The sequence below is a fragment of the Arvicola amphibius genome, chromosome 14 (genome assembly GCF_903992535.2).
Source record: "Arvicola amphibius chromosome 14, mArvAmp1.2, whole genome shotgun sequence".
NCBI classification, from domain to species: domain Eukaryota; kingdom Metazoa; phylum Chordata; class Mammalia; order Rodentia; family Cricetidae; genus Arvicola; species Arvicola amphibius.
The window spans coordinates 40,389,120-40,414,760 of NC_052060.1; the positions used below are offsets into that span (position 1 = coordinate 40,389,120).

Here is a 25,641-nt window from a genome sequence, read left to right on the forward strand (position 1 = left end):
GGTGTGGCCATGACCACTACTGACAGGCTCATCACCATTGCCTGTAGAAGATCTTTCTGTTGCAAACAGGGCAGCAGTCTGACCCAGTCCCACTTAGAGGCCTGATGTACTAACTACATCGGGTACAGAATCACATGGGCTAAAGCTGCAGGCACTGAGCTGAGTCTACAACACACTAAGTTTCATCTCTTGAGCTTTGCAGCCTGAGCAGGCTTCCATTGCCTCTCTGGACAGCAATGATTCTCCTATGAAAGGATCGCCCGATTCGCTGGGTGGATATGAGGGTTAAATCAAATTAATGAGGCGAGGAATGTGCTGGGGTGGCAGCAGATGTTAACATCTGCTGAGTCTGTTATTTACATATATGACACTCCTGACGATATCAGTATTATGCTCAGAGTTTCCCTTACATGAGTACGAGTAACTCAAGACGGAGAGGAGCACGACCGAACTATATGAAGTATTACATGTGTTTCCTTTTTATAACAAAAACAAATTTTGTTATGTTTTGTTTTTGTTTTTTTCAAAACAGGATTTCTCTGTGTAGCCCTGGCTATTCTGGAACTCACCCTATAGACCAGGCTGGCCCTGAACTCAGAGCCGCCTGCCTCTGCCCCTGAGTGCTTGGATTAAATAAAGGCACAAGCTACTACCACCCGGCTACAAAAACAAATCCTAAAAACTCGATCTATTTACTGAATATTCATAGTTTTTAAGATTTACCTTAATATTGATTCTAAAGTATCTTTTTCAATTCAATATTCTTTCACTTGCATTTAATTCAATTTCAGAAGTTCTGATGAAAGCAGTATGGAACGATGATTTGAAGCCTTATTGCCAAGACTGCACACTGAAGAAGAACCCTGTAAGCACTGTTGGTCTCCCCAGGGGGCCACGATGCCCCACCGACCTGTGTACCACAGCTGCTATATCAGAGTGTGCACGCTCACAAGCTAGCTTCTCTGTGCTGCCTTCTAAAGACAGGAAGGCATTTGAAAACTGGGCTTCAGAAGGACAAAACACAGCATGTTTTCCCTTCATATTTTGTGTTTTATTCTTAGAAGCTAGAATCAAAACCAAAAGGAAAAAAGAAACTAGGTTTCTCACCTTTCCATTAAGCTGGCTTCATTCAAAAGCAACAACAACAAAACAAAATTTCAAAAAAAAAATCCATTTAATTACTGAGGGGAGAAAAAAACTCCAATGTGCAGCTTTACTTCTTGGAACAGAGCAAAATACAAAGCCCTGAATGTTTACATCAGTGAGCATTGTACATTTACACTTGGACTAATTTCCCAAGAACCCACGTCAAAGTCAAGCTTCTGAACAAGCTTCCCTCCAGAGCAGCGGTGGCGATGAGTCCTCTGTCCTCCAGGACCTGACTTATAGTCAGTCATTCAGAGGCACTGTGTGGTGTGATTCCAACTGTCTCGGTTCATCTACTGCTCAAATCATCACTAACCAATCAAACTGGCAAAAATACCCAGGACTGTTACCACAGGGCACAACACTGTGTCACCGTTTTTACTCACAGGAATCAGGTGCTATAAGTACCTTGAAAACTTATGCTAGGATGACTCTAAATGCTCATTTACCCAGCCTTTTCTACCTGTGTCCCATAATATGAGTCTAACAGACTGCTACCAAGTCTACTCCCCTAAAGAAGATGGAATACACACTATAGGGATGGACTGTGTTTTTGTTTTTGTTTTGTTTTGTTTGATGGTCAAAAGGATCAAACAGTGCCAGAAGGTATTAGATGACGTGCCGTTACCTGCTGGGTCCCTGATGGGCTCCCAGTGCAAGTCGCTGTCTTTTTCTCTGATCCATCCGCAGAGTCCATGGTCAAAGTTACAGCTGTGTATGAGAACACCTGAAAGGAGGTGGCCAGAAAGATAAGAACACAAACTCCACAGACAGCGGCCAGTGATTTGTAAACCAGAAGTAGCACATAGCAGGAGTTTTCTCTGATACACACTGAATGTCCCATCAGAACACCTTGCCCTGAGCTCGAAAGGAAATGGCATGCATCCTTTGGGTAGATGCTCAGCTGCAAAAACAGAACCAAGGGTGTTCCCAATTCACGGCCCCACTGGGTTGCCACTGTTAAAATATGACTTCCATCTCATGATCCAAACACCACTTTAATGTGATGTCAAAAGAAAATGGTGACTCATAATTATTTTTGCGCAAGTGATTGAACCAACTGAGTTGCATAAAAAGAACAGAAGAGAAGAAATCACCTAACTTGCCCGAATGTGGTCTACAATTTTATCTCCTCCTATTAACGAAACCCACTGTTTTGTATCCCAACTGAAAAGAAAATTCAAGATCTTTTCTTGGGATGGAGGGCAAGACTGGAATAGAAGAGCTGCTACCTGGGTCGTCCTTTGCTTCGTCGTCCGCGCTGACTCCTCTTTCGATTTCAAATATTTCAAACAGGTCGTTTGAAGGCTGCCGTGGAACTGTAAGAGAGAAGCCGATGGTTTGTTCCCCTCCTTTAAACGACACCCTGAGAAGACACCGGTCTTTAAGAAGAACAATGGAAAGCCTATGCATTTCTGTTCACCTTACATAAGGAGCGATATAATCCATTGTGCAGGGATCTGTACTCTCACATTTACCCAGATAAAAATTAAAACACAATTTTCAAAGTTTCTATAATTCTAAATAAGAATAACTTTTTAAAATTATTTATTCATATATGTTTTATTTGCATTGTCTATGTGAGGGTGTCAGATCTTGCAGTTACAGACAGTTGTGAGCTACTATGTAGCTGTTGGGAATTGAACCCGGGTCCTCTGCAAGAACAGTCAATGCTCTTAACCACTGAGCCGGGGAGATTGCTTGGGTGCTAAAGTACCTGCTGTATATGGTTAGTCCCGAGTTTTGGATCCCCAGACCCCACATGAAAAACTGGTGTAGCAGTACACATCTCTAACTCCAATTCTGTGGGGTCAGAGATAGGAGGATCCCTGAAATTATGTGGCCAGCCCACCTAGCCAAAGGGATGCTTCTGGTTTGGTGAGAGGCGCTGACCCTACCTAAAAGACAAAGCAGGAGGCCGTGGCTTGCAGATCTTCACTGCTCAGGCCACCTGGTGTGGGAGGTCTAACCCAGGGGTGTAACTCTGCCTTCCGTCTTTTTCAGATCTAACCTCCATTCCTGACTTAGAAGGCATAGCAGCTTCATCTTCTCCTCCCTGCTCCCTCCTCCCAGCAGGTGTAGAAATGTACAGCCTGCTACGAATAAAATTCTTCCTGAGCTTCAAAAATAATGAATGAATGAATCAAAACAAGGTGGAGAATAACAAAAAACATATCGGAGGTTGACCTCTGGTCTTTGACACACATACACATGTGCTCACATATATGCACACACATAAACATATACATATACCACACACATGCGGGGAGGGGGGAGGAAGAGCTCACTATGGTATAAAACAACTTCTGATTTCTAGCAAAAATATTGTCAAATTCATCTCTGTGTGAGATGCAGTCTGAACTTTAAGTGAAAATTCCTCAACAGTAGTAACGATCTGTTTCTACTCACAGCACCCCTCTCCCTCAGCAGAGCTCTGCACACTGCTGTACACTGGTACACGCCTATTAGCACAGTGTTCCCTATCTAAGCAGGTTCCTCAATCCTATAAGATCAAGTACGGGAGGCTTCCTGGTACGGCATTAGCAATTCACCCCAACAAAACACACAACACTGTCTAAGCATGCCATTTGTTTCCACATCCCTGACACTGGGGCTCTTTTTCCTACTAATTAACCTGAACAAACATCCCCTCTTCCTTTCATAACAGCATAAACATCAGAGAAAGCTCTGAAAACTTTCACACCCGTAGCAGAATTAAACTCCTCCCTGTGCGTCAATAGCCCCGTATGCCTGTTACTTTCATACGCTTTTGTACGGAACTGTAGTTATTCACACACACACACACACACACACACACACACACACACACACACACACACACACACACGTCTGTCTCTCTGCTAGTCCCTGAGGTCCTCGATGGCATCAATCACATTCTACTCATATGGCATCTCCAGGGCTTGACCTGGTGACAGGCACTTGGAGATCACTGAGCAAACGCAAAGATCCTGTCTTGAAACCATGTTCTTGTCAACACCCCGAATCAGCTGTCACAAGTGGGACAGAGCCTAAGAATACACTTCAAGAGAACTGATTCATTTAAGTCCGTATTTATGCATTCATTCCATCTATATTTGATTTCCAAACAAACGCCAAGCCTGGGGTGGGCACTGAGGAGACGGTGTGAAGAGAGGGAACAAGACCAACAAGGGCACAGATCCTACGAAGCTTGAATTCTAATGGCAGACACCAACATCAAACATGGAGATAAATGGACATCTTAAGGTTTGAAAAGGGGTAGGGAGAAAAAACACTGCCTGAAGATGAAGAATAGCTGGGTCAGAGAGTAGGGAAAATTATGGGAAAGTTGTTGATGGAATTCTTGACCAGAGGCCAGGGAATACTCCCTTCTCTTTGTCAGAAATTTAATTAATACTTTATTTTTATAAGACAGGGCATGAGAGACACAGACTACTGTAAAACTGGTGACATTCCCAAGGTTCTCTTTCTCTATGTTACTATTGTTAGCAAGGACTTTTAAATGCACAGTCTTATCCTATTTGCAGCTGGTTTCAATCTACTACTCCATCTGGATTCTTCCCCCACTTTTATTTCAAAAGTCAAAATGGGAAGCGCCTTCCTCTTTCACAGAATGTGCGCACACACACACATCCATACACACCACGTGCACACAAATATACAAACACAATACACACACACAAACATGCACACACACCATGTGCACACACATATACAAACACAATACACACACAAACATGCACACACACCATGTGTACACAAATATACAAACACAATATACTCACAAACATGCATACACACCATGTGCACACACATATACAAACACAATACACACACAAACATGCACACACATACACCATGTACATACGCACAAACACAAGATACACATACACGAGCCGGGCGGTGGTGGCGCACTCCTTTAATCCCAGCACTCGGGAGGCAGAGGCAGGCGGATCTCTGTGAGTTCGAGACCAGCCTGGTGTACAAGAGCTAGATCCAGGACAGGCTCTAGAAACTACAGGGAAACCCTGTCTCGAAAAACCAAAAAAAAAAAAAAAGATACACATACACATAAATACATACATGCACACACATGCACACACACACACACAGATGGACAGGGATGACAAAGTCTGAGCTAAGACAGATGAGCCCTGTGGGTAGGCTGCTCATTGGTCCCTGGGAGTACCGAATGACTGTCAGCAATGACATCCAATGACAGCTTTCCTCTCCTCATTTTTAGATTCTTAGAGAAAACCTTTCTTATTTATTAGGAGTACAAAGTTATAGGTAAATTGGCTTCACTTCTCATGGCACACGTTATAAAAACATTTGCACACAATTGTGCTTTTGTTCCATTCTCTAGTAGCAGAATAGAACAAAAACCTCGGAAACGGAGAAGCTTAACTCTTGCAGTGTAGAGATTACGGGTGTTATGACGAAGGATGCCCGTTGGCATTTGTCTCCTGTCGATGGGTCCGGGTACTCTGTACTTGGCTCTGTGTTATCAAGGAAGATTGGAAGGTTTCCTCTGGAAAGAACAATTTAAACTGAACGGGAAAGAGGCAGAACCTTCCACGCACAAAGCGCAAAGCTGGGGTGAGGAGGACGGTGCCCTGGGCAGCAAGTGTAAAGGCTGCACAGATCAGCCACGTGCAGAGTACACAGTGGTGGCGAGAGCCCCCACGACGTGGTAAAGAGAAAGGAAGGGACGAGTCACTGTCTTAGACTGAGAATGGCATAGTGATGAAGATGAAAAAGCATAAAGCTAGCGGACTAACACGTTCTTGTTCATTTATTTTCTTTCCTTCACCATCCTCCACTCACTACGGGATCAAAGTACAGAGCACCAGTGTGACGCCCAGCGGATGCTGGGTTTCACCCAGGGAAAGGGACACACGTCACCCTCACCTTCCTTTGACCTACATTCTTTGAGGTGGAGATGGACGTCGTGGGCGCTTTAACCGAAAAGCAGAAGATGCTGCTTAAGTGTGGCCGTGCCGGGTGGAACCCGGCAAAGCTCACCCAGGAAGGGTGATGCTGAAACTCTCTGAGAAGTGATGTTTGCGCTACTCTAATGTGAGTACTCTAATGTGAGGTGGAAAAAAAATCTAGACATTTTAAGAGACTACAGCATGGAGGATCACAATAAGTAATGAGGGCTTTGTGGGGTTGTATCATCTCTCTCCTCTCTCTCCCCCTCCCCCCTCCAAATGCAGAACACACTCAGCAGAGAGAAGAAAATAAAGCGATTGGAAATGCCGCTGCAATTTCCTTACCCCCATTCAAGAAATGTTTTAGCCAAGTGTTGGCTTCTTGAAACAAGAAAAGGGTTGCTGAGCCCCCACAGAAATATGATCTTGCTTCCAACACTGCATCCTATAGGAAGGACCAACAGAGGTCAGAGGACAGAGCCTCAGAGCAATGAACAGAGCTGGGAAGCAGTAAGTCCCTGGCGAGAAGAGAGGGCAAGTCTAGGTGCTCAGTAACAAGCCTGTGGGGGTAGCAGACCCCACCACCCTCCTCTGTATCCTCTACGTTCCTTTTATAAACTTTCAGAACACCTCAGAGGAATTACCCAGGGAGCTCCTGCGAGGACTGAGACTCCCAATCATGGTTCTTCACTAAGCATGACTGTAAGCAAGTGGATATCCCAGAGGCTTAGTTCTCCCACCCTCTTCTACGTCAAAGCAACCTGGGAGGGTGAGACTCCCGCAGGCCAGAGTGTGCACCTCCACACAGGTGTGAATCCCCCACGACGGTTACTTGAACTAGGGGCAGCACACCTGAGCACAGAGTCCACCCACTCGTCCAAATCATCTATTAAAAGCAGAAGGGAAGCTTCTGGTTTTGCTACTCACAAGATGTTCCATGAAAGCTTGCCGCCTGGACAGATTCATGGATGGGAGACAACTGTCATCAGGTTCACAGTGAAGACGCTGAGGTGACAGTGTCTCTATTTTAATATCCATTTAACTCTGTACATGCTATGAGCGCCTGGTCTAAACACAAACTCTATGGTGATAAACAAAGGCTTCCCCAAAGTAGCTCATTTCTGTCCTCGGTTTCTCTGCTCGCACTTGCAAATCAATTTGTTTTGGAAAGACAACATTAGCCAAAAACGGCATTAAAACTGTAGCCAACCATAATAAAAAAGCATCAGAAAAAAGTCATCACTAGAGTATTGGCTTCTTTTATGAATTAATTAGGAAACCCTGTTATTACTTTAAGAACCAATTCAGCATCCGTGGGTGTAGAAACAGCTGATGTTCTTACGTGGCAATCGTGGTGGTAAGTGCTCTACACGGACTGTCCCAACGAACTGACCCAGCCGCCCAGTGAGGGATAAACTGAAACTACCTCAACGTTCAGATGAGGAACCAGAGACACAAGAATCTGGTAATGTGCCCCAAACACAGTCTTTTTCATTATAACTCCATAGGCAAATGTGCACAGAGCTTTAAAAAAAATTCTGATCTCTAACCCAGGCCATGTTCACTCGGAACTCAATTTATACTTTCTGAAAAGAGCCATATTTTTTTCTTTCCAGTCACCACAGAATCCCATTAAAATACAAATAAAAAATAATCTTAAAAACTGTCAGAATTCACAGCACCAGGCCCTGACCTATGAACAGCAGCTACTTGCCTCTCCAACAGTATTGGCAGAGACTTAATCTCTGGGCAGATGACAACATCACTTGGGGGCTCTGCAGGCCTTACTGATTACTCGAGAACACACCGGTTGGAAGACCTTTTCACCCCTCAGTTGAAACAATCTGTTTACTCATCACCACACGGAATTAGAAAAGAGACTATGTCTGTGACTGAAAATGCTGGCATCTACAGACTATGAAAACCCGCGAAGAGAAATAAAAACCACCCCAAGGACAGTATTGCTGCAGAGCCACAGTCCTGAAAGGAACCAACTACCTTCTCACTATTCGATGCGGGGACTTTCAGCTCATTCTCATGTTCTCCAACAACAGCAACAGCAAGGCCGGTCCTCAGCCACTTGTAAATAATGTGACAGAGATTAATTACATTATATTCTATAATCCTGAGTCTATAACACCTTCACCTTTGTTTTACATGGTGCAGGCGGTAAATTTCCATTATGCAATTATTGTATTTTGAATTGGCCTACATCTGGCCAAATCTCTTTCTATGCAAGACACGGTTTTCCTGGATGGAGGCTGCCGCTGAGGCCGAGAGAACCCTGCCACACAATCTGGCCTGCACAGCAACGGCATACTTGTGAGTGTGCTGAAAATGCAATCTGAGATCCATTCCCGGCCCCACGGAAGCAGAGTGCTCACTTTAATAAGACCTGCTTGTAATTTGTACACATACTGATTCATTGAGGCAGTCTGCATGAATGAGTATGATCCAGAAAAGAGGAACCTTAGATAAACACCCTGAATTATTCTAGTTGAATGTGGATTCTGAAAACAGGAAAAACATTGTGTGGGGAGGGGGTGGGGGGGTGAGGATATGTCCATTGCTTCAAGCGATACTATATTCCTTGTAATAATTGGGGTCCTTTGGCTGAAATTGTCCATTTACGGCACATTCTATTCTGGAGAAATTTCTGAACAGTTAGAAGTTGATGAAACATTCTAAATGCTAAAAGCTAGAAATGCTTCAAATGAAACTGGCATGATTCAGAACCAGAACTCCCTGGGTCCTTTCTCAGAACGTACGCTGCCACCCTTCACTCTTCCAGGGGGAGACTGAGAGTCCATTCCCACTGCCCACTCCTAGAGAGTCATCGTCACAATAAATCGTGGTTATCCTTGGCGATGACAATCAAGAACTGAAAAACCACTGCATAAGGATAACAAGCAAGCAATGGAAATCGCTGAAAGCACCATGCATGGCATATGCCCATGGTCATTTCTGACTTTTTTTTTCTTCCAGGCTTTCATATACATCTGAACATATGGATTCATATATTTTACATCTAATTGGGATAGGATGGTATATATTGTTTTATATTAAAATTTTCAGTTAACACATAGAAAATATAGCTATTTTTTCCAAGCAACTTTTAAAATTGTGGAGAGTCACTTTTTTTTCCCATTTATCATACTGCTATATCGGGATGCATTCTCCCCCAATTTCCTCCTCTGAGACCTTTATTTCCTTTGCTCTTATATAGATCTTACCTATTACCTTTACCTCTGTGGACAGCAGAGTCTTGTTTTTTTTTGTGTGTAGTCCCCCGATTTCCAGTGATCCCTTGTATTCAGATAGACATGCCACCATTTAAATCTGATTTTTCCGCTTGTCTGCCCGGCACCTTTCTTCCCTACCTGAACCACAATGATGTCCACCCAACCATATCAGAACAGTCTCATTCATCTCTGCATGGCATAGGATGCCAGCTGTAATCAGGACCCTTGGTGATTGTGGTGAGAAGTCTCCATACTTCCTAGTTCAGCCAAGAACTGACCAGACACCAGTTGCGGAGACTTCTAATCCAGTGAATTAAACAATCCCATGGTTAAATCTATCTGTAGATACACACACTGTACTATGCTTCTAGAGACTGACAGTGACCATTAGCACATTATACTTTTGAGAAGCCTTAGAGCTATCACACCTAGTTAACCTGGCTAAACCTTGGACTTCTTAATGTATTTGACCCCAGAACTTACGTAACATTTCTGGGAGCTAACGGCCTATGAAACACACTTGAAGAAATACTACTTTGTCCCAGTAATGAAAGAACAATGCCATACTTTGTCAGGGGAATTAGTACAGTTCAAACTAGCCTATTGAGCTGGTTTACAGTTGGCTCTGAAAAACGCATCTGGTTAGTTTCTAGTCCCATTCACAAAAAATCCTTAGAGCCCTTAGAGCAGTGGTTTCAGCCTGTGGGTTGTGACCCCTTTCACCAACCTCTATTCCCTCCCCCCAAAAAGATTTAAATCTTTTTTTGCAAAAATATAGCTATGAGCCGGGCGGTGGTGGCGCACGCCTTTAATCCCAGCACTCGGGAGGCAGAGGCAGGCGGATCTCTGTGAGTTCGAGGCCAACCTGGTCTACAAGAGCTAGTTCCAGGACAGGCTCTAAAAAAGCTGCAGAGAAACCGTGTCTCGAAAAACAAACAAACAAAACAAAAAAATATATAGCTATGAAATGGCAATTAAAGTGATTTTATGGCTGGGGTCAGCACAACATAAGGAACTGTGTGAACAGTTGCAGCATGAGGAGGGTTGAGGACCACTACATCAGAGTATTCTTATTTTGAAAAAGATGTTGAATATTTCATATCCTACATGGAAGGTGACTTTTTAATATATTTATTCTTCCCAGTATGGCTACAGTGAATTAATATAGTAAGTAATCTTTCCCATTTCATAGCAGCTCATTATTCATATAATTTTTACTTGAATTCTCTCTGACCTTGAACCCACTCAGTGGAAAGGAAGGCCTGGGTAATTGAGCAAAGTTGCAAACTCCTAAATATTAGAGGGATGAAGCAAACCCAGGCTTCCTGACTCAGTGCATTGTAAGAAGAGTCCTGGAGGGAATCCATGTCATATGCTTCACCTATTTCCATACCCCCTTCCCACGGTTTATACTAGCTCTCAACATCAGGCTTAAATTTTAAAAGTATACTGGACATAAAATCTTCTAGAGAATGTTTACCGTTGGCGGCTATGTTATCCTTGGTCAGGGCAAGAGTAAAACTGTAATCTGAAATAGCTGATCATTTATTTGAAAAGCCATCGGAATCAAGAAGGGGAATTTAGCTTCAATAAGAAATGCAATTCAAACTACTTAACTAAGGAAGAGTAGATTCATTTTCTGAAATACTTCTGAAGTTCATGGGAAGTGAACCTGAACACAATGACCAAGAGTCATTGCCGTGGAGTAGGATAACATTATGGCTTCTTAAATTTAGGTTAAACAAGGATGTCTCCGCTGTGATCTGGGCTATGGGGAAGGGTGCTGACCTAAGAGTGACCTAAGAGTCCTCATAAAGTCATGGGATATAAGAATAAGACTCTAGGATACTTAAGTAATGCTGCTTTAGTAATGCCCCTAGACCCCAAATTAATATGCCCAGAGACTATGGCAATTATCACAGGGACCACTTATTTGCTGTTTAAAATGGAAGTTTGCAATTCTGCATCCTTTTCTTTTGTAGCAGTATCAAAGGAACAAAACGCTGCAGTCAACAGCACTCTTTGCAAACCTATATTGTGTTGCAGGATTGTTTCATAAATCTTTATGGTATTAAAATATTTGTGAGTCTTTAAACAAACTTTTTCATAATAGAATCATAAAGTAAACTGTATTTTAACTATCTTGAGGAGCTCGGAAGCAGACACGCTGAGATGACCATTCTCCATGGTTGACGGGCCTCTTTTTGTTAATCAATACATCTCACCATGCAGAGTCCTTCAGCGTGTCTCATACAGCACTGGCACCTGATTATATTTCTAAAAATCTGACAAAAATACTGTATTTCACAATCATTTAGATTATGGACATATGGTAAATTTTGAAGCTATAAACTGAGAGAGAGAGAGAGAGAGAGAAGACTTGGTCGAAAGGCACACAAGTTCTTGGCAAGAAATGGTGACACTTTAGGTATAATCTTTTTTAGAATAAAAAAATTAGGTGAACTAAAAATATGTTAAGGTTCCTTACTATTTTCACAGAAAATAAATAATGTTTTCTTTTTCTGAATAAAAACCTTGGTAACCTTTCGTTTTTCAGAATATATGCTATAACCACAAGAAACCAAGTTTAGAAGTCTCCACAATATTCTCCTACACGCTAAACTTAGGAGTAGCTATTGCTGAAGATGAAGGGAGAGTGGAGTTTTAATTCCTGGCAGCGTGCCTGAGTGGCAAGGTTATCTGTGGCATGTGATAGTCCTGGCACACGATCAAAGTGATCGCCAAGAGAATGTCCCAGGAATCACAATCTCCTACAGATTTTGGAGAATCTCTGCAGCTGGGCACCTCCCCAGTCTTACACTGCAGCTGGGACCTCCCCAGTCTTTCACTGCAGCTAGGAACTAGCTCTTGTAGACCAGGCTGGTCTCGAACTCACAGAGATCCGCCTGCCTCTGCCTCCAGAGTGCTGGGATTAAAGGCGTGCGCCACCGCCGCCCGGCTCCCCAGTCTGTCTTACACTGCAGCTAGGCACCTCCCCAGTCTGTCTTACACTGCAGCTAGGACCTCCCCAGTCTTACACTGCAGCTGGGACCTCCCCAGTCTGTCTTACACTGCAGCTAGGACCTCCCCAGTCTTACACTGCAGCTGGGACCTCCCCAGTCTTACACTGTAGCTAGGGCCTCCCCAGTCTGTCTTACACTGCAGCTGGGACCTCCCCAGTCTGTCTTACACTGTAGCTGGGCACCTCCCCAGTCTTACACTACTAGGTTCACCTGGTAAACTTCCACACTATTTTTAATTCCTTGATATGTATCCATGTGTGAAGAGGAGAACATTCATGGGAGCTCTTTAACAAGAGAAACTATAACAAGGAATGCCTAGAAAGATGTTCTCTCTATCAGTGTGTGTGTTTATGTTATGCTGCCAACTTTTCATGATCAGTAAAGGCAGAAAAATAACATACATAGTATACTTGGCTGAGATATGAGCAAAAATCACATTATGTGGTGATCACAAAAAGATAAGAAAATACAAAGGAGAGACAACACACACAGCAATCAATCTCAAAACCAAACAGATATGCACAGATGAGATGGATATTTTGGGATCTACCATCGAATTCTCCTAGAACTTATGCAGAATGCCTAAACCATGCGCAACCACAATAGAACGAATCTCAGTCTCCCTTCAAATAAACAGTAGCACCAAAGGAAAAGGAAACTGATAATCTCATGTGTTTTCTCTTGTGAAGAACTACAGTCATTGTGGGGGCTGGGGAGATGGTTCTGTTAGTACAGAGCTTGTGTTCGACCCCCGGAAACCAGGTTAAAAGTGTAGATCTGGGCCTGGTGCACTTCTAACCAGCATGCTGGAGATCCCAGAGTGATGGATCCCTGTGCCTCACCAGCTAGCCAGACTAGCCTGGGGGCAATTCCAGATCAATGAGAGACCCTGTCCCAAAAGAAAAAAACATTGACTCCACCTGAGAAACAACACCCAGAGTTGTTCTGTGGTCTCCACATGTGCACACACACAAGCATATACATACCCGCACACATGTGTGCACACATGCAAGTATATACATACCCGCACACATGTATGCACATACGTGCACACAAATAAATATATACACATCCACACATGTGTATACACACACCCGCACACATACAAGCATATACATACCCACACACGTGTATATACACACTCACACACATGTGTATGCACACACATACAAATAAATACACACCCATATACTGTATACACACACATACACAAGAATTACAAGCATCAGTATTCTATTTAGCTCATAAAACATTAGTGACACTTAATTTAAATGGCACACGTTGGCTCCATCATGGAAAAAAAGCATGGATTGGTAATGACATAAAGGCACAGGATTGGTAGACATTATGAATGTACAAGAAGCTAAACATATGTGAAACAGGCAAGTGAGAATACACAAATGAAGAGCGCCAATACGCCAAGTTTAGTCTGGGAACAAGAGAGCAGCCTTTTCCCCTCACCCTTCCTTTTCTTCCCATAGTCTGTCTCCACTGGTGGCTTTCCCCTCTGCTCAATACCTGCGAAGGGCTAGGACTCTTACCTGGGGCCTATCTCCAAGCTACACCAGCTAACAGCCAGCATGAGGGGCAAACGCTCAGCCTCATCTCTCTCCCTGATGGAACCCTCCAGCCGGCAGGCTATACTGCTTCCCGCTCCTGTGCCCCCCCCGTTGTTTTGCCTCCTCTTTATCTGTGAGGTCTCTCTTCCCTCATTCCCTCTGTCCAGCTCCACTCAGCAATCTGTAAATGTCCCATATAAAAAAATCTGACCCCTTTCCTCCATTCCCAGAACAGTCTCCACAAATCCCATTCTGTTCACTGACATGGTACAGCAAACTACGAGGTCTCTCCTTCCCACCAGACTGTACCCTTTCCTGTCTTATCGTTGTGAGTCCAATATCACCCCAAAGGATGCTCAAACTTACTCACTGAATGAAGGCTAAAAGTTAAATAGCATTAGGCACATTAAGTTTCCCACTTTTGAACATCACCAAGTAAAGCCGACTATGTTAAGAGAATTCCCACGGTGGATAAGATCTGTGATTTGCTGCCTGGCTTTTATGGGAGACAGGAGGCTGTCTCCACACATTCCTTCCTACTTGCCCAATCACAGTGACTCTTCACATGGCTTTCTATACTGTGCGGCAATCACCATGGATGGACCTGAATCAGCTAACTCTTTTTATCAGTTGGATTTCCTAAAAAGATGGCCCAGGGTGGTTGAATGTCATCTTGAAAGATAACAATTGAAGCTGGAAAGATGGCTCAGGGCTGGTACCAATTGCTATTGCGGAGGACCCAGGCTTGAGTCCCAGTACAGACACGGTGACTCCCAACCAACTGCAATACCAGTTCTAGGGACTCCAGTGCTCTTTTCTGACCCAAGTGAGCAGGGACACAGAATATATTACACTCAAATGCAAAACATGCATGCACACAAAATAAATAAATAAATAAATAAATCTTTAAAGAGATATAATAATTCATGTGACTTACTGAACACATCTCCCCTGGGTTTCTGAGGATCTGTCTGTATCCCACTGTCAGCCGTAGTCACTTGAGGAGTTGTCCTGGGGTCAGGAGCGACAGTTGTCAGTGTGGTGGATGGCCTTTCTGGGGTTGGTGGTGGCGGAGGAGTGGTTCTGAGCTCTGTTGGCAGTGGGGGTGGGGGTGGTGGAGTAGGCTGTGGTGTTGGGTTTGGTGTAGGTCTTGTTGTTGGCTTATGAGTGGGCCAACTGGTGATGACAGGAGGAATATATGGTGTCCTCAGGGGCCACCTAGTACTCCCAGCATCAGGAATCCTATTAGCATGTCCGCCGTCACCCTTTAAGATTGTACCGTTTCTCTCCGGCCCGTGAACTGGACCTGAAGGCTCAATCATGACTTTGGGGATATCTGAAAAAAAAAAATCCAAAGATTAAATCAGTATGAAAATATTTCTCTCTTAAAAAAAGTGCAACAGGAAACTGCAAACAAAACACATGCACAGAAACACCTCATGCTAACGAGTCCTATTTTTCCATTCACGTTATTCTTGGCTATAAGAAGCCACAGGATTTTCTGATAACAAATGTGTGTGCCTTAGGACACACGAAAAAATATATTGGTGTTTCTGTAATGAATATGCATTACTGAAGCACAAAAATGTTTCCAACATTTATAAAGCAGTAGCAACAGAATGTTTCTCCCCAAATGTGGAAAGATTACATTTTTGTGAGAAACACCGTCTGTGCTGTGTTCCCCTCCTGCATGTGTGTTATGCAACTGTGTTTCAAACTACAAACTAGGCAGATACTGCCTCACTTACGCCTTAGATGTATTCAGCTTGCGCAAAAAAAATTAGTTTTATAACTGGCTTTTCCTCACATTTGCTAATTTATATTTGTTTTCTAAAAATAGATTTTCAAAATTAAAAAATCATCTGTATATTTCCCGTTGATAATCTTCACCAAAAAGGATCAATATTTAATCTGCCTGGAATGATAATATTCCAGAGTAGGAATGACTTCACAACACTTCAAAAGCCCTTTAATCCACAGAATTTTATGCCCTGTGGTTTTTCAGTAAATGTTCTACTCGGGAAATTTTTTAAAAGTTATCTAGTGTTACATGAAAAGTGCTGTAAATTGCGGCCTCCGGTTTTAGGACTTTCATCTTCGGGAGCTTGCATTTCTCTGTTTGTCTAGTAACCTACGGCTCCAGAGACAACTTAAGAGCCCGGCGGTTTTAAATGTAGGGAAAATAAATACTGGAATTATTTCCAGGAGAAAACAAACACGCAGACTACATCCCAATTATTATAATGCAATGCAAACAGTGGATGTTTATTGCAGATTCAACAAACTCCAGTGCCTAGGGAGGAGCCCATCCTTTCTTTCTATAGCTGAAAGGAAGCAACTCCCAGACGGTACTCGGGACATTCTGAGGCTTTGAATGCTAGTTATAGGATAGGTTGCTATTACTAGGTATGAAACCATGTCTTCAATGACTATTATCTCCCTCTTCTTCTTTAGCAGTAGCCTTCACCAACCCCATACTTCCTGAAGACGTGGGCAGGGCGGGATTTACTCACACACACAGTGCCGACCGTCACCTTCGTAGCCATCTTTGCATTTACACTTGTAGGACCCGTGGACGTTGTAACACCGGGCAGAGCTGCTGCACTGGTGCTGCCCCAGGGCACACTCGTCGATGTCTGCATGGGGCCAGAAAAGCAAGTGGAGGGACACGTGACAACACGGAATGCACACCACGTGGGACAGAGGTCCACGTAAAACAGCAATGATGAACAGAAGAGACACAGTACGCATGGCTCCAGAATGGCGGGTGGGTGAGGCAGACACTGCTCACTTAATGCTGTAACCCCGACCCCCTCCCCCATCCCAGCAGTCCAGTTATCACCACAGCCGGGGGCTTCTCCAGCTACCAGCAGAAAGCTTACGCAGGAACGGGACAGTTCCATTACCGTGACACTGGTATTTGCCTCCAATGTACATGAGGTCGAAACCAGCATGGCACTTGCAGATGTAACTCCCAAATGTGTTGGCGCACTGCCTAAATCGAGGGCAGGAGACTCTTCCAGTAGCGCATTCATCAATATCTAGAAACGTAAGTCAGTTGCATCTTAGGAAGGGCAAAGACAGGCGTGTCATCTTAACGGTATCCCCCAGCTACCGCAGGAACAGACAGGAATGCCGCATCTCCAGCTTTCAGCTCATCCCCCCACACCAATCTCTTCTTCACTCACACAGCATTGGCAGATACTCTGCTGCGTCTACTTAGTTGCTTGAACTAAAAGCATGCATGCTAAATCTTTGGCCAACAACTCTTAAACTATTAAGTCCGGTAAAGAGTCCTGTTCTATCTACAGAAACGACTGGAATTGGTCTCGGTCCCTCCGTCAGACCATTCCTGCCCACCACCTCCTGCTCTAGAATGAGATAGGAAGTCATGAAACTGGACTTCTTGTGGTCACTCTTACCTTTTCCAAACCACTTCACCTCTTGGCAGGTTCTTTAATTTTTTTAAATTATTTTCTATTATGACTGTTCTTACTGCGTATAGATATGGGTACCACATGTATACCTGGTTCCTGAGGAGGCTAGGGAGAGTTAGATCCCCCAGAACTGGAGTTACAGATGGTTGTGAGCTGTACTGTGAATGCCGGGAATTCTGAAGAGTAGCGAGAGCTATCCACCTCTCCAGCCCCTTGGCACATTCTTTATATGGCCCAGGGCTAACTTTAGAACTTCCCTACTGATTATTAATAATTATTCCCTAATTATTATTCCATAATGATTATTTTCTAAGATGGACCCTTTCTGGCTTTGTTTCTCTTACTACCTTATGTTGGTACTCAGCATGGTCAGTGATTTTATTAAAGTACTTATTTATCATCTGTCTTTCCCGCTAGACGATCAACTTCTCGAGGACCCAAACCTCATGTGCTTTGTCCATTGCCATAAACCCGGCACTTAGGACAGTGTTCGAGTACAGCAACTACTTAGTAAACAGGTCTTAGTGAATAGCTCCGTGCAGGGCTCTGTGCTGAGGTCTCTTTGACTATGTAGTATTATTTCCATTTTAAGGAAAGGGAGACCTAGGATCAAAGACAGGAAGTTCTTTTCCTCACTAACATAGCTAGATCTGTCTGCCATCTCCATATTCCAGGAAAACGCTAAGCCCTGTAGTCCACCACACGTACTGGTGTAGATTTAGGGAGCCGTTCAGCTCCACCGCTCCCTTCCATCTGGATTACAAACACTGAGGTCCACTCGTCCTGAGCACAGTGCTCTGCTGGACTTCACCGTTTGCGCACACTTGGTTTCCCCTGTGTGATGCTTCCTCCTGTCCTTCAGGTTTCAAAAACAAGAAACCTGACCGGTTTCTTGTGTTGACCGGTTCACAGAAATCCTCTTCTAGCAGGTAGCTCCATACCTGACTAAGTTACTGCTTTTTTTCTCCTATGTATTCAACCCTAACCATCGACTAGCAGATGCTTGATGACTGAACTCACCCACACAGGTCCTCCCATCGGGAGCTAGCTGCAGGCCAGGGGAAGGACACTGGCACCGGATTTGTCCTTTGACCACATCACAGCCGTACTGACAGTTTGCCATGGAACATGAATGGGCACCTGGAAAGAGAGTGACTGGCTGTCTCCGAGAGGCAGAAAGCACCTGTAACATAAGCACTTGTTCTCACGCGTCCTGCAATTGGGGACACTGATTCAACACTGGGGAGTCAATTAACCATCATTCTAAGAAGGATGTAACAGGGTTGAAGGATGACCTCCAAAGCGGGATGATTGACAAGTGGCCCTGCCCATCATCACCTGGAGAAGCCCTTTCATGTTTTAAAAGGATTGGCAGGCAGGGAGAGAGCTTTCTTTGACCTGTATCATTAAGGTAGAACTAAGGTCTTTCTCCAGATTACTTGACGTAAATGCAAATCGTAACCAAAATGAATAATTAACAGTCTCAATTACACATTAAAATTCTTTGTAGGATAAAAGAAAGTTTCCTAGTGAGCCCCACAACGTTAAGGGACTCTGGAATCATTGATATACTTTCATCAAACAAAAGTTCCAGTGATGTCTGTATAGCACTAACTAACATCAGCTACTATTGTTTTTATGTAAAATTCACCTTAGTTCATTGGTAATTAGGCAAAAATAAAAATCAGGTCACTGCTTGTTGATTAGCATAGAAATTCAAGTTATTCGATTTTCAGCAGAGAGAGAATTTTAGGGAAATATCCATTTTAAAAACACAATCAAGTGATAACAGGACACATCACACAATTCTCTTATAAAGATACAACCATGTAAGATCGACCCTCTGAGGCCTGGGGATGCACTCAGTTGCTAGAATGCCTGTCTGGCATGCATGAAGAGTCTAACTCTAAACCTCATAAAGTCAATCGCAGCAGTGCTTGCCTGATCTCAGCACTCAGGAGGTGGAGGAAGGAAAATTAGCCATTCAAGGTCACTATCAGCTGTATAGCAAGTTGGAGGCTACCCTAGCATATGTGAGACCCTATTAAAAAAAAACAAACCTCAATTTTTCTGATGTTATATTCATTTTCACTTAAAGCGATTTTTCTTCTTGCATATTTCTTAAATTATCCTATGATTTATTATCAAGAATTATAAAAACAAACTTGGAGGTATTTATGAACAGAGATGGTGGATTCTCTATAAGCAATGTCTTAGTCATCATTAATAGTCTTTGACCTGAAATGGTTCTTCTATACCCAGGGAGAACACCAAGAAAAGCATTAGAAAATGTGGTTCTTGCTCTAGATCCACTAATCTAAGCCCACCAATGCTGGCCTGCGCAGTAAGAGAATGTCATGTCTATAAACTTGCACCTCTCATTTTGATCCTCCGTTCCTCAGGCATGCATACAAACACATGCACACATCCTGTCCAGTGGAGATGAAGAGGCGGCTTTCCCAAAGGCAGGCTACCAAAACATGTCAGAAATCAAGCCTAGGGCACTTAGAAAACAGTTAGGATTCTTGACATACTTGAGCAGGACCCATCTGGCATAAGCATGTATCCGTTGAGACAATAGCACTTGTAGCTGCCGAACGTGTTCATGCACCTGTGTTTGCAGGGCCTCGGCTTCAGGCCGCACTCGTTTAAATCTGCAAAGAATGGGGATCAAAACAGGAAAGTCACAAAACTCAGCAATAATGGGAAATCAATGTGGAAGATGAGGACAAAAAAGGAGGGGTGGTCATGACAGTGAAATCATCACTTCCATGACAGATAAAGCCTGTGTGTACCATCTTAACATGAGTATCACACTAGGAGCAGCCAGATGTTGCTGGGACCATTATGGATCTCTGATTCTCTGTGCTTGTCTGTAACCTCCACAAAGAGCAGCACCCTCGACCCAAAGGTAGCGGTGCTCTATTCTCTGGCTGCCATTAAGCTTAAATTACCTGTGGTTCTGCTATTAGACCCTTGTGATAATGGATTCTACTCAAGAGGATACCACATGACACTTTACACTCCATAGACAGTGTGCAAATATTCAAACAACAGAATGATTCAAACTTCTCAAGGACAACTATGTTTTCAGAGGGGAAAAACACTGCATGGATCCGACAGGTCATTACTGTGACTTTTCTTGTTCAGTTTGATAGGTTCTATACTGACCTTGGATTAGAGAAAATTCAGCTTCCTATTTTACTAATCCATTCAAATCACAAAACAAGTTTTAAAGCATCCCAATAAATTTTCATCCATTTGGCAGTTAAGCGGAGCCCGTGGAAACACTAAGGGACAAAACATCATTATGTATTTTATGCTTACTGCTTTAAATATCAATGTGAAATTAATGAATTCCATGATATAAAAGTTTTCCAGCACAAATTGAAAACTGCCTCAAGTCAACATAAAATTCAAAATGACTGAAATAGTAATACCCATAACATAGACCTCATTAAAAAGAAATGTGACCATAGATTTATTTTGTCTGGAAACAACAGCAGAAATGCCTTATTAGCATAATTTAATTATCAATTTATCTATATTATTGAATAAAAATATAGATGATATGTCTAGCTTTAAAGTTGTTTCCCAATATAATCAAAATTACATCTGACCTGCTCATTTACTGGAGGTATGTAGTATTTCACTGAAGCATCCAGTTGCATTACACTTTAAAGTGACCAAATAAATAAAACATCTAAGAATATTTTCACATCTTACTGATTTTCCAACTTGGTCTTTTTTCTCCCCTTACCACAAGGTAAGCACATCGCCAGCTGGGCAAAGTCTGGAGAGGTCAGATAAACATAGCAAATACCTTTGTCATTTCCTGTGTTTTCTGCAAATCTTTGCTTTATTGTCTTTTGCCCAAAGGTTTTCAAAACAGAATCACATTAAGCATTTTTTTAAAAAAATAATCTCTCTGTGCTCATAGAAGATAGATACTTCGTAGATTATTCTATCAAAAACATTGACCCCCCTCTCTGTTGAGTGAAGCAAGAATGCGTAGGATGGCCTGAGGCCAAATTCTAACCCCTGTTGATACTCTTCTAGTTTGTATTTGAAATTTTAATACACATTTGAGTCAGGGAAATCTTTCTTATCTTCCAGAAGTTTGCCAGCATCCTTAACATCACTCCCGTGGAGTCACACGGGCCTTGATGAATCCCGGGAGGAAGGTACTTAAATCTGAGTATTCTGTAAGAGAGAATCTTTTCTTTTCCTGTGCTGAAAGCAGGTAACAAATCAGTGCCTCAAACTAAATGTCGAATTTGGTTCTGCATTTCAAGAGAGGGCTTCTTAAAGTATCAATTAAGACTCCCTAGTTTATTTTTAGAGAGCAACAGAAACTTCTGGAGGTTCCTTACCGGAACCAGCAGCTGTTCATAACCCCCAGCAGCTCACAAGCAAGGAGTGTTGGATGCCAGTGGGAACCTCTCCAGATATGGTGTCCCTGGTTAAAGCTTATGCCCGGTGGAGGCAGCGCTTCCACAACCTGGCCCCAAGGCTGGTCCATGAGGCTCCTTAGGATGCCTTTGGGGACCCAGGCTGGATTGCCATGGGTTGCCAGGGATCTTAAAGACCTACTTTATCCTGATTTATCTTTTCCTTGTCATGGGGAAAGTGCTTTGTGGTTAGGGATCCTAAAACTGAAAAGATATAAAAACTAACAAACTGTCATAGTTGTTAAAAATCTGAAAATTACTCTATGAAAAAAATAGGGGGGAAAAAAAACCAGAGCAGAGCATCCACCAGGTAAAAAGTGAAGGGACCCTGGTTACATTGCCGGCTATTAGGTACTATGTAACAATCTAAGCATGTGGAAAGCAACTTGAGAAGCTGCCCTAGCAGCTGCTGCTAATGGGCTGGAAGAGGCTGTCTTGACAGGTGGCTGCTGTTATGTCAAGCGTCCCTGACGATTGCCTGGCCCCATCTCCAACAAGCTTCACAGTAGCCCTTCCCGGAGCCACTGCAGGCATAACAGAGCAGGGTTCCAGCCACCGTTCATCCACACTGACCCCATAACAGACCCCGATGAGTAGGGAATACCAAAGTTCCCGGCATCATGTTGAAGAACCGCTTCCCTTCCATTTTCTTGAAGCTGTCTAGTTTATAGTTATCCCATCTTATTTTTCTTTGTTGACCCAAAGCCTTATGCAACTGAGTTATTCTGTGCTGCTTCTGATAAACGCAGCATTCACATTTGTATTTTATCAAATTAAGCCAGAAATTTTAAAACGACACTTTCAAACTGTGGTAAATGTCCTTATAAAAAGCATGAAAGACTCCTCCTGACTCTCACTGTCTCAAAGAAATTTAGAAGTTGACAGGTGAGTCTAGTAAATAAATTCTAGTGTCTTTTTAAGTTCACTTTAATCTTGCCCTGGAAGCACAATAGAGATCTGCAATAAAATTATAATGAACTTAATCATGCACACAACTTCCTCTAAAGGATGCACTTGTATCCCTTACATTCAAACACTTTAAATATTATGTATATAAAAAGCATTGTCATCAGGGGCACATTTAAGCAGGTTGGTGGATATGGGAGCTTGGGGAGGGGAAGGTAGAGACAAGGAGGGGAGCTGGCCCAGAACACAAACGCAAGCTGCATAGCGTCGTTATTAGACTTCAGGGAAAGGGAGTGAGAACCTGCATTAGCATGCAGACACAGAAAGACAGTCATAGTAAGACAGCCATCACAGTTTTACAGGAAAGCATCGTCCGTTCACTTCCGTGTATTCGGACCGCTTTCTTTCTGATGCTTAAATCAGATGAAGTTTCAGAAACCTAACTTTTAAAACTTTATCTCACTAAATTAAGTGAATGTAGGACAAACTAGCAATGGCCACAACTCTCTCCTAATGATGAGCAACCCCCAAAGCGAACACACTGTCCTGTTCCCTAGTGCAGAACACACACAGGTTTAACACACTCCCCATCAGCAGAGCCAATAAGTACCCCCAGACTATTTCAGTTGTCCTAAGTCCTCACGCCTGTGCATGGGAGAAATAAAAATCTAGAACTAGAAAGTCTACCACCTGACTTACCTATTGCTTTTCCCATCACCATGAAGATAACAAGAGTTTTGGTGAGCGAGTCTCACACAAGCCCCACAGACAAGCAGGGCAGGAACTCCTTTGCTTTCCCCGACTACTGAGTGGTGCCAAGGCCAGGATACTTCAAATGGGCTTCCAATAAACAACTAATTAGAACCAGAACTCAACCCTTTTGACATCAAGCAGTGTGTGCACTGAATGAAAGGAGCCAATGTGTGGTGCGGTTTCTAAACAAGCCTAAAATCCCATATCCCTGACAGTGAGAGAAGAAGGGCACTAAATTACATTCAAAATCTACCCGGAAAATGTCATCCACACCTATAGCTTAGCAGAGGCGTTTCTGATATTGCCTACATACGAAAACACAAACTATCTTTCTATCTGATTTTCGGGAAAGGTTTCCAAACTCAGAGAAGAGGAGAAAGAGCAATGATACGTAATACAGTAAGAGGAGAGAGGGCGCCACACTTTCCAAGGTACAGAGACTCAGCAACAGGTGACAATTCCCACGGCTTGCTCCACAGGCTCAGGCTGAAGGCTCGGCGCTTCTGCACTGGCATTTGCAAGAGTAAGTGCAGGAAGCCTTGCGGGCGGGCGGGCAGAGCGACCACCTGAGACAATGTGCGCTCACCCCTTGAAGGTACACTTGTGGCTTGATGATCCGGGGGTTGGAAAAGAGGCTGTTCACTGCCTTGGTCAAGAGGAGTTGGGTAGGAGGGCTCATCTTCACAGCAGGGAGAAGGTAATAAGAGTCAGCTTTGAACTGATGTCATTGTTAGCCCTAAAAATCTTCACAAGTATATATTAAACAATTACCAAATGTTGATGGACTTAAAAGGACTCTTTGGCTAGTTCACAAATAATTTCTAACTCTGTTTTTCCCTCTTTTTAAAAAAATTCTCTTTCTGAAAACTTATGATAGTCATCTTTCTTTTTAAAGAAAAATTACAAATTAATTATCCATCATTTTCATACCATTAAAAACCAAAATAAGACTAATGTGTGACTTAAATAAACAACAGAAGATAACAAAACCAAATAACCAACTAACCCTGTTTAGGATATTAAAGTTTAAACGACCAATTTTAGACTTACCTTACATTGTTACATTGCTAATAATAGTTTAAAATACACCCAATTAATGCACACATGCTTATTTGCATACGGATTTGATCTCCATCTTAGCATGGCAGATCATCATGCTTTCATTCAGAAGTAGAAACTTATGTCATGGTTGGCTCTCATCTAATTAGAGCACGCACTAGAAGCTTTATGAAAAGCCATAAAGATGAAGATAATCCACGAATAACTGTGGTCATTGCTATTTAACGAAACGTCATGAGACGACTGGGCTCAAAGGGGAATGTCAAAAGGGCAGCCTCTCTGCTTTCTGTTTTGCAACACATTCTGTTTATCAGCCACTTAACTTTCTAAATCAAAGGCACATTTGTTTCTGGGGTTGGAACTTTTAAAAAGCGAAGTTGTTGATAACACCACAGTTAGGGGGAAAGCTCTTACAATTGTGCTCAGCCAGGCAACTGGCATTCTGCCGTAAGTAGTAGGCCCAGATGGAATGTCTGGCTCTGTATCCTTCTATACTGTTCTTTCCCTGGGCTCAGGAACTCAATATATAGAACAAAAACCAACCCAAAACACTAGTCATCGATATTTATAAATTGTTTCTTCTGAAATTAGTGTGAAACATGCATTCAAATGTGTATCAATTTCTACAAAGTATATGATGGCATAATACCTTTACATGCTAAAAGGAATTCCCCAGTAGGACAGCTGTACAAAGATTATATATAATAGTATTCTCTCTTGGATGGGGGTGGATTTGTTTGAGTAGAGATACTTAAGGAGAAGGAAATGGGAATGGATAACCTTACTGGAGAATAACAAGGGAGAGCAAATGATTAAATACAATCTAGCCAAAATTTGAGGTAGAATTCCATCTGCTGTGAAAGGCAGCATCTTAGAGAGAAAGCTAGAGATTTCAAAATTGTAACTCTGTACCTGATCTTAGAGCAACAAATCCGAAAAGGACTCAGAAGGAGGAGCAAGCCGCCAAGGGCAACCCGAGTGTGCAGGGGTCACTGAATCCAGCCAGTTGGAGGCACAGCTTGCCCTGCATTCAGGTTATCCCCGGCATCGCTCAAGCCCTGGGTCAATGTCTGTTACTCATTCAAGCTGTTATTCCATCGAGCAGCTTCCCAGGGCTGCTTCTGAAGCAGA

At 43.0% G+C, this 25,641-nt stretch overlaps 1 protein-coding gene across 3 annotated transcripts in view; it reads right to left on the minus strand.

The window, feature by feature from the left end:
• Npnt (nephronectin) overlaps positions 1-25,641 on the minus strand; it is a 64,133-nt gene that overhangs the window by 7,387 nt on the left and 31,105 nt on the right. For 2 of the 3 annotated variants that reach the window (XM_038311419.1, XM_038311418.1), the window contains 8 exons: positions 24,038-24,130; positions 19,876-19,995; positions 18,362-18,481; positions 16,811-16,945; positions 16,418-16,540; positions 14,842-15,240; positions 2,379-2,465; positions 1,775-1,873 (listed from right to left, as the gene is read on the minus strand). In XM_038311419.1, coding sequence (XP_038167347.1) covers positions 1,775-1,873; positions 2,379-2,465; positions 14,842-15,240; positions 16,418-16,540; positions 16,811-16,945; positions 18,362-18,481; positions 19,876-19,995; positions 24,038-24,130 — 1,176 coding nt within the window. The remainder of the gene's footprint in view (positions 1-1,774; positions 1,874-2,378; positions 2,466-14,841; positions 15,241-16,417; positions 16,541-16,810; positions 16,946-18,361; positions 18,482-19,875; positions 19,996-24,037; positions 24,131-25,641) is intronic. The other variant, XM_038311420.1, reaches the window with a different exon arrangement.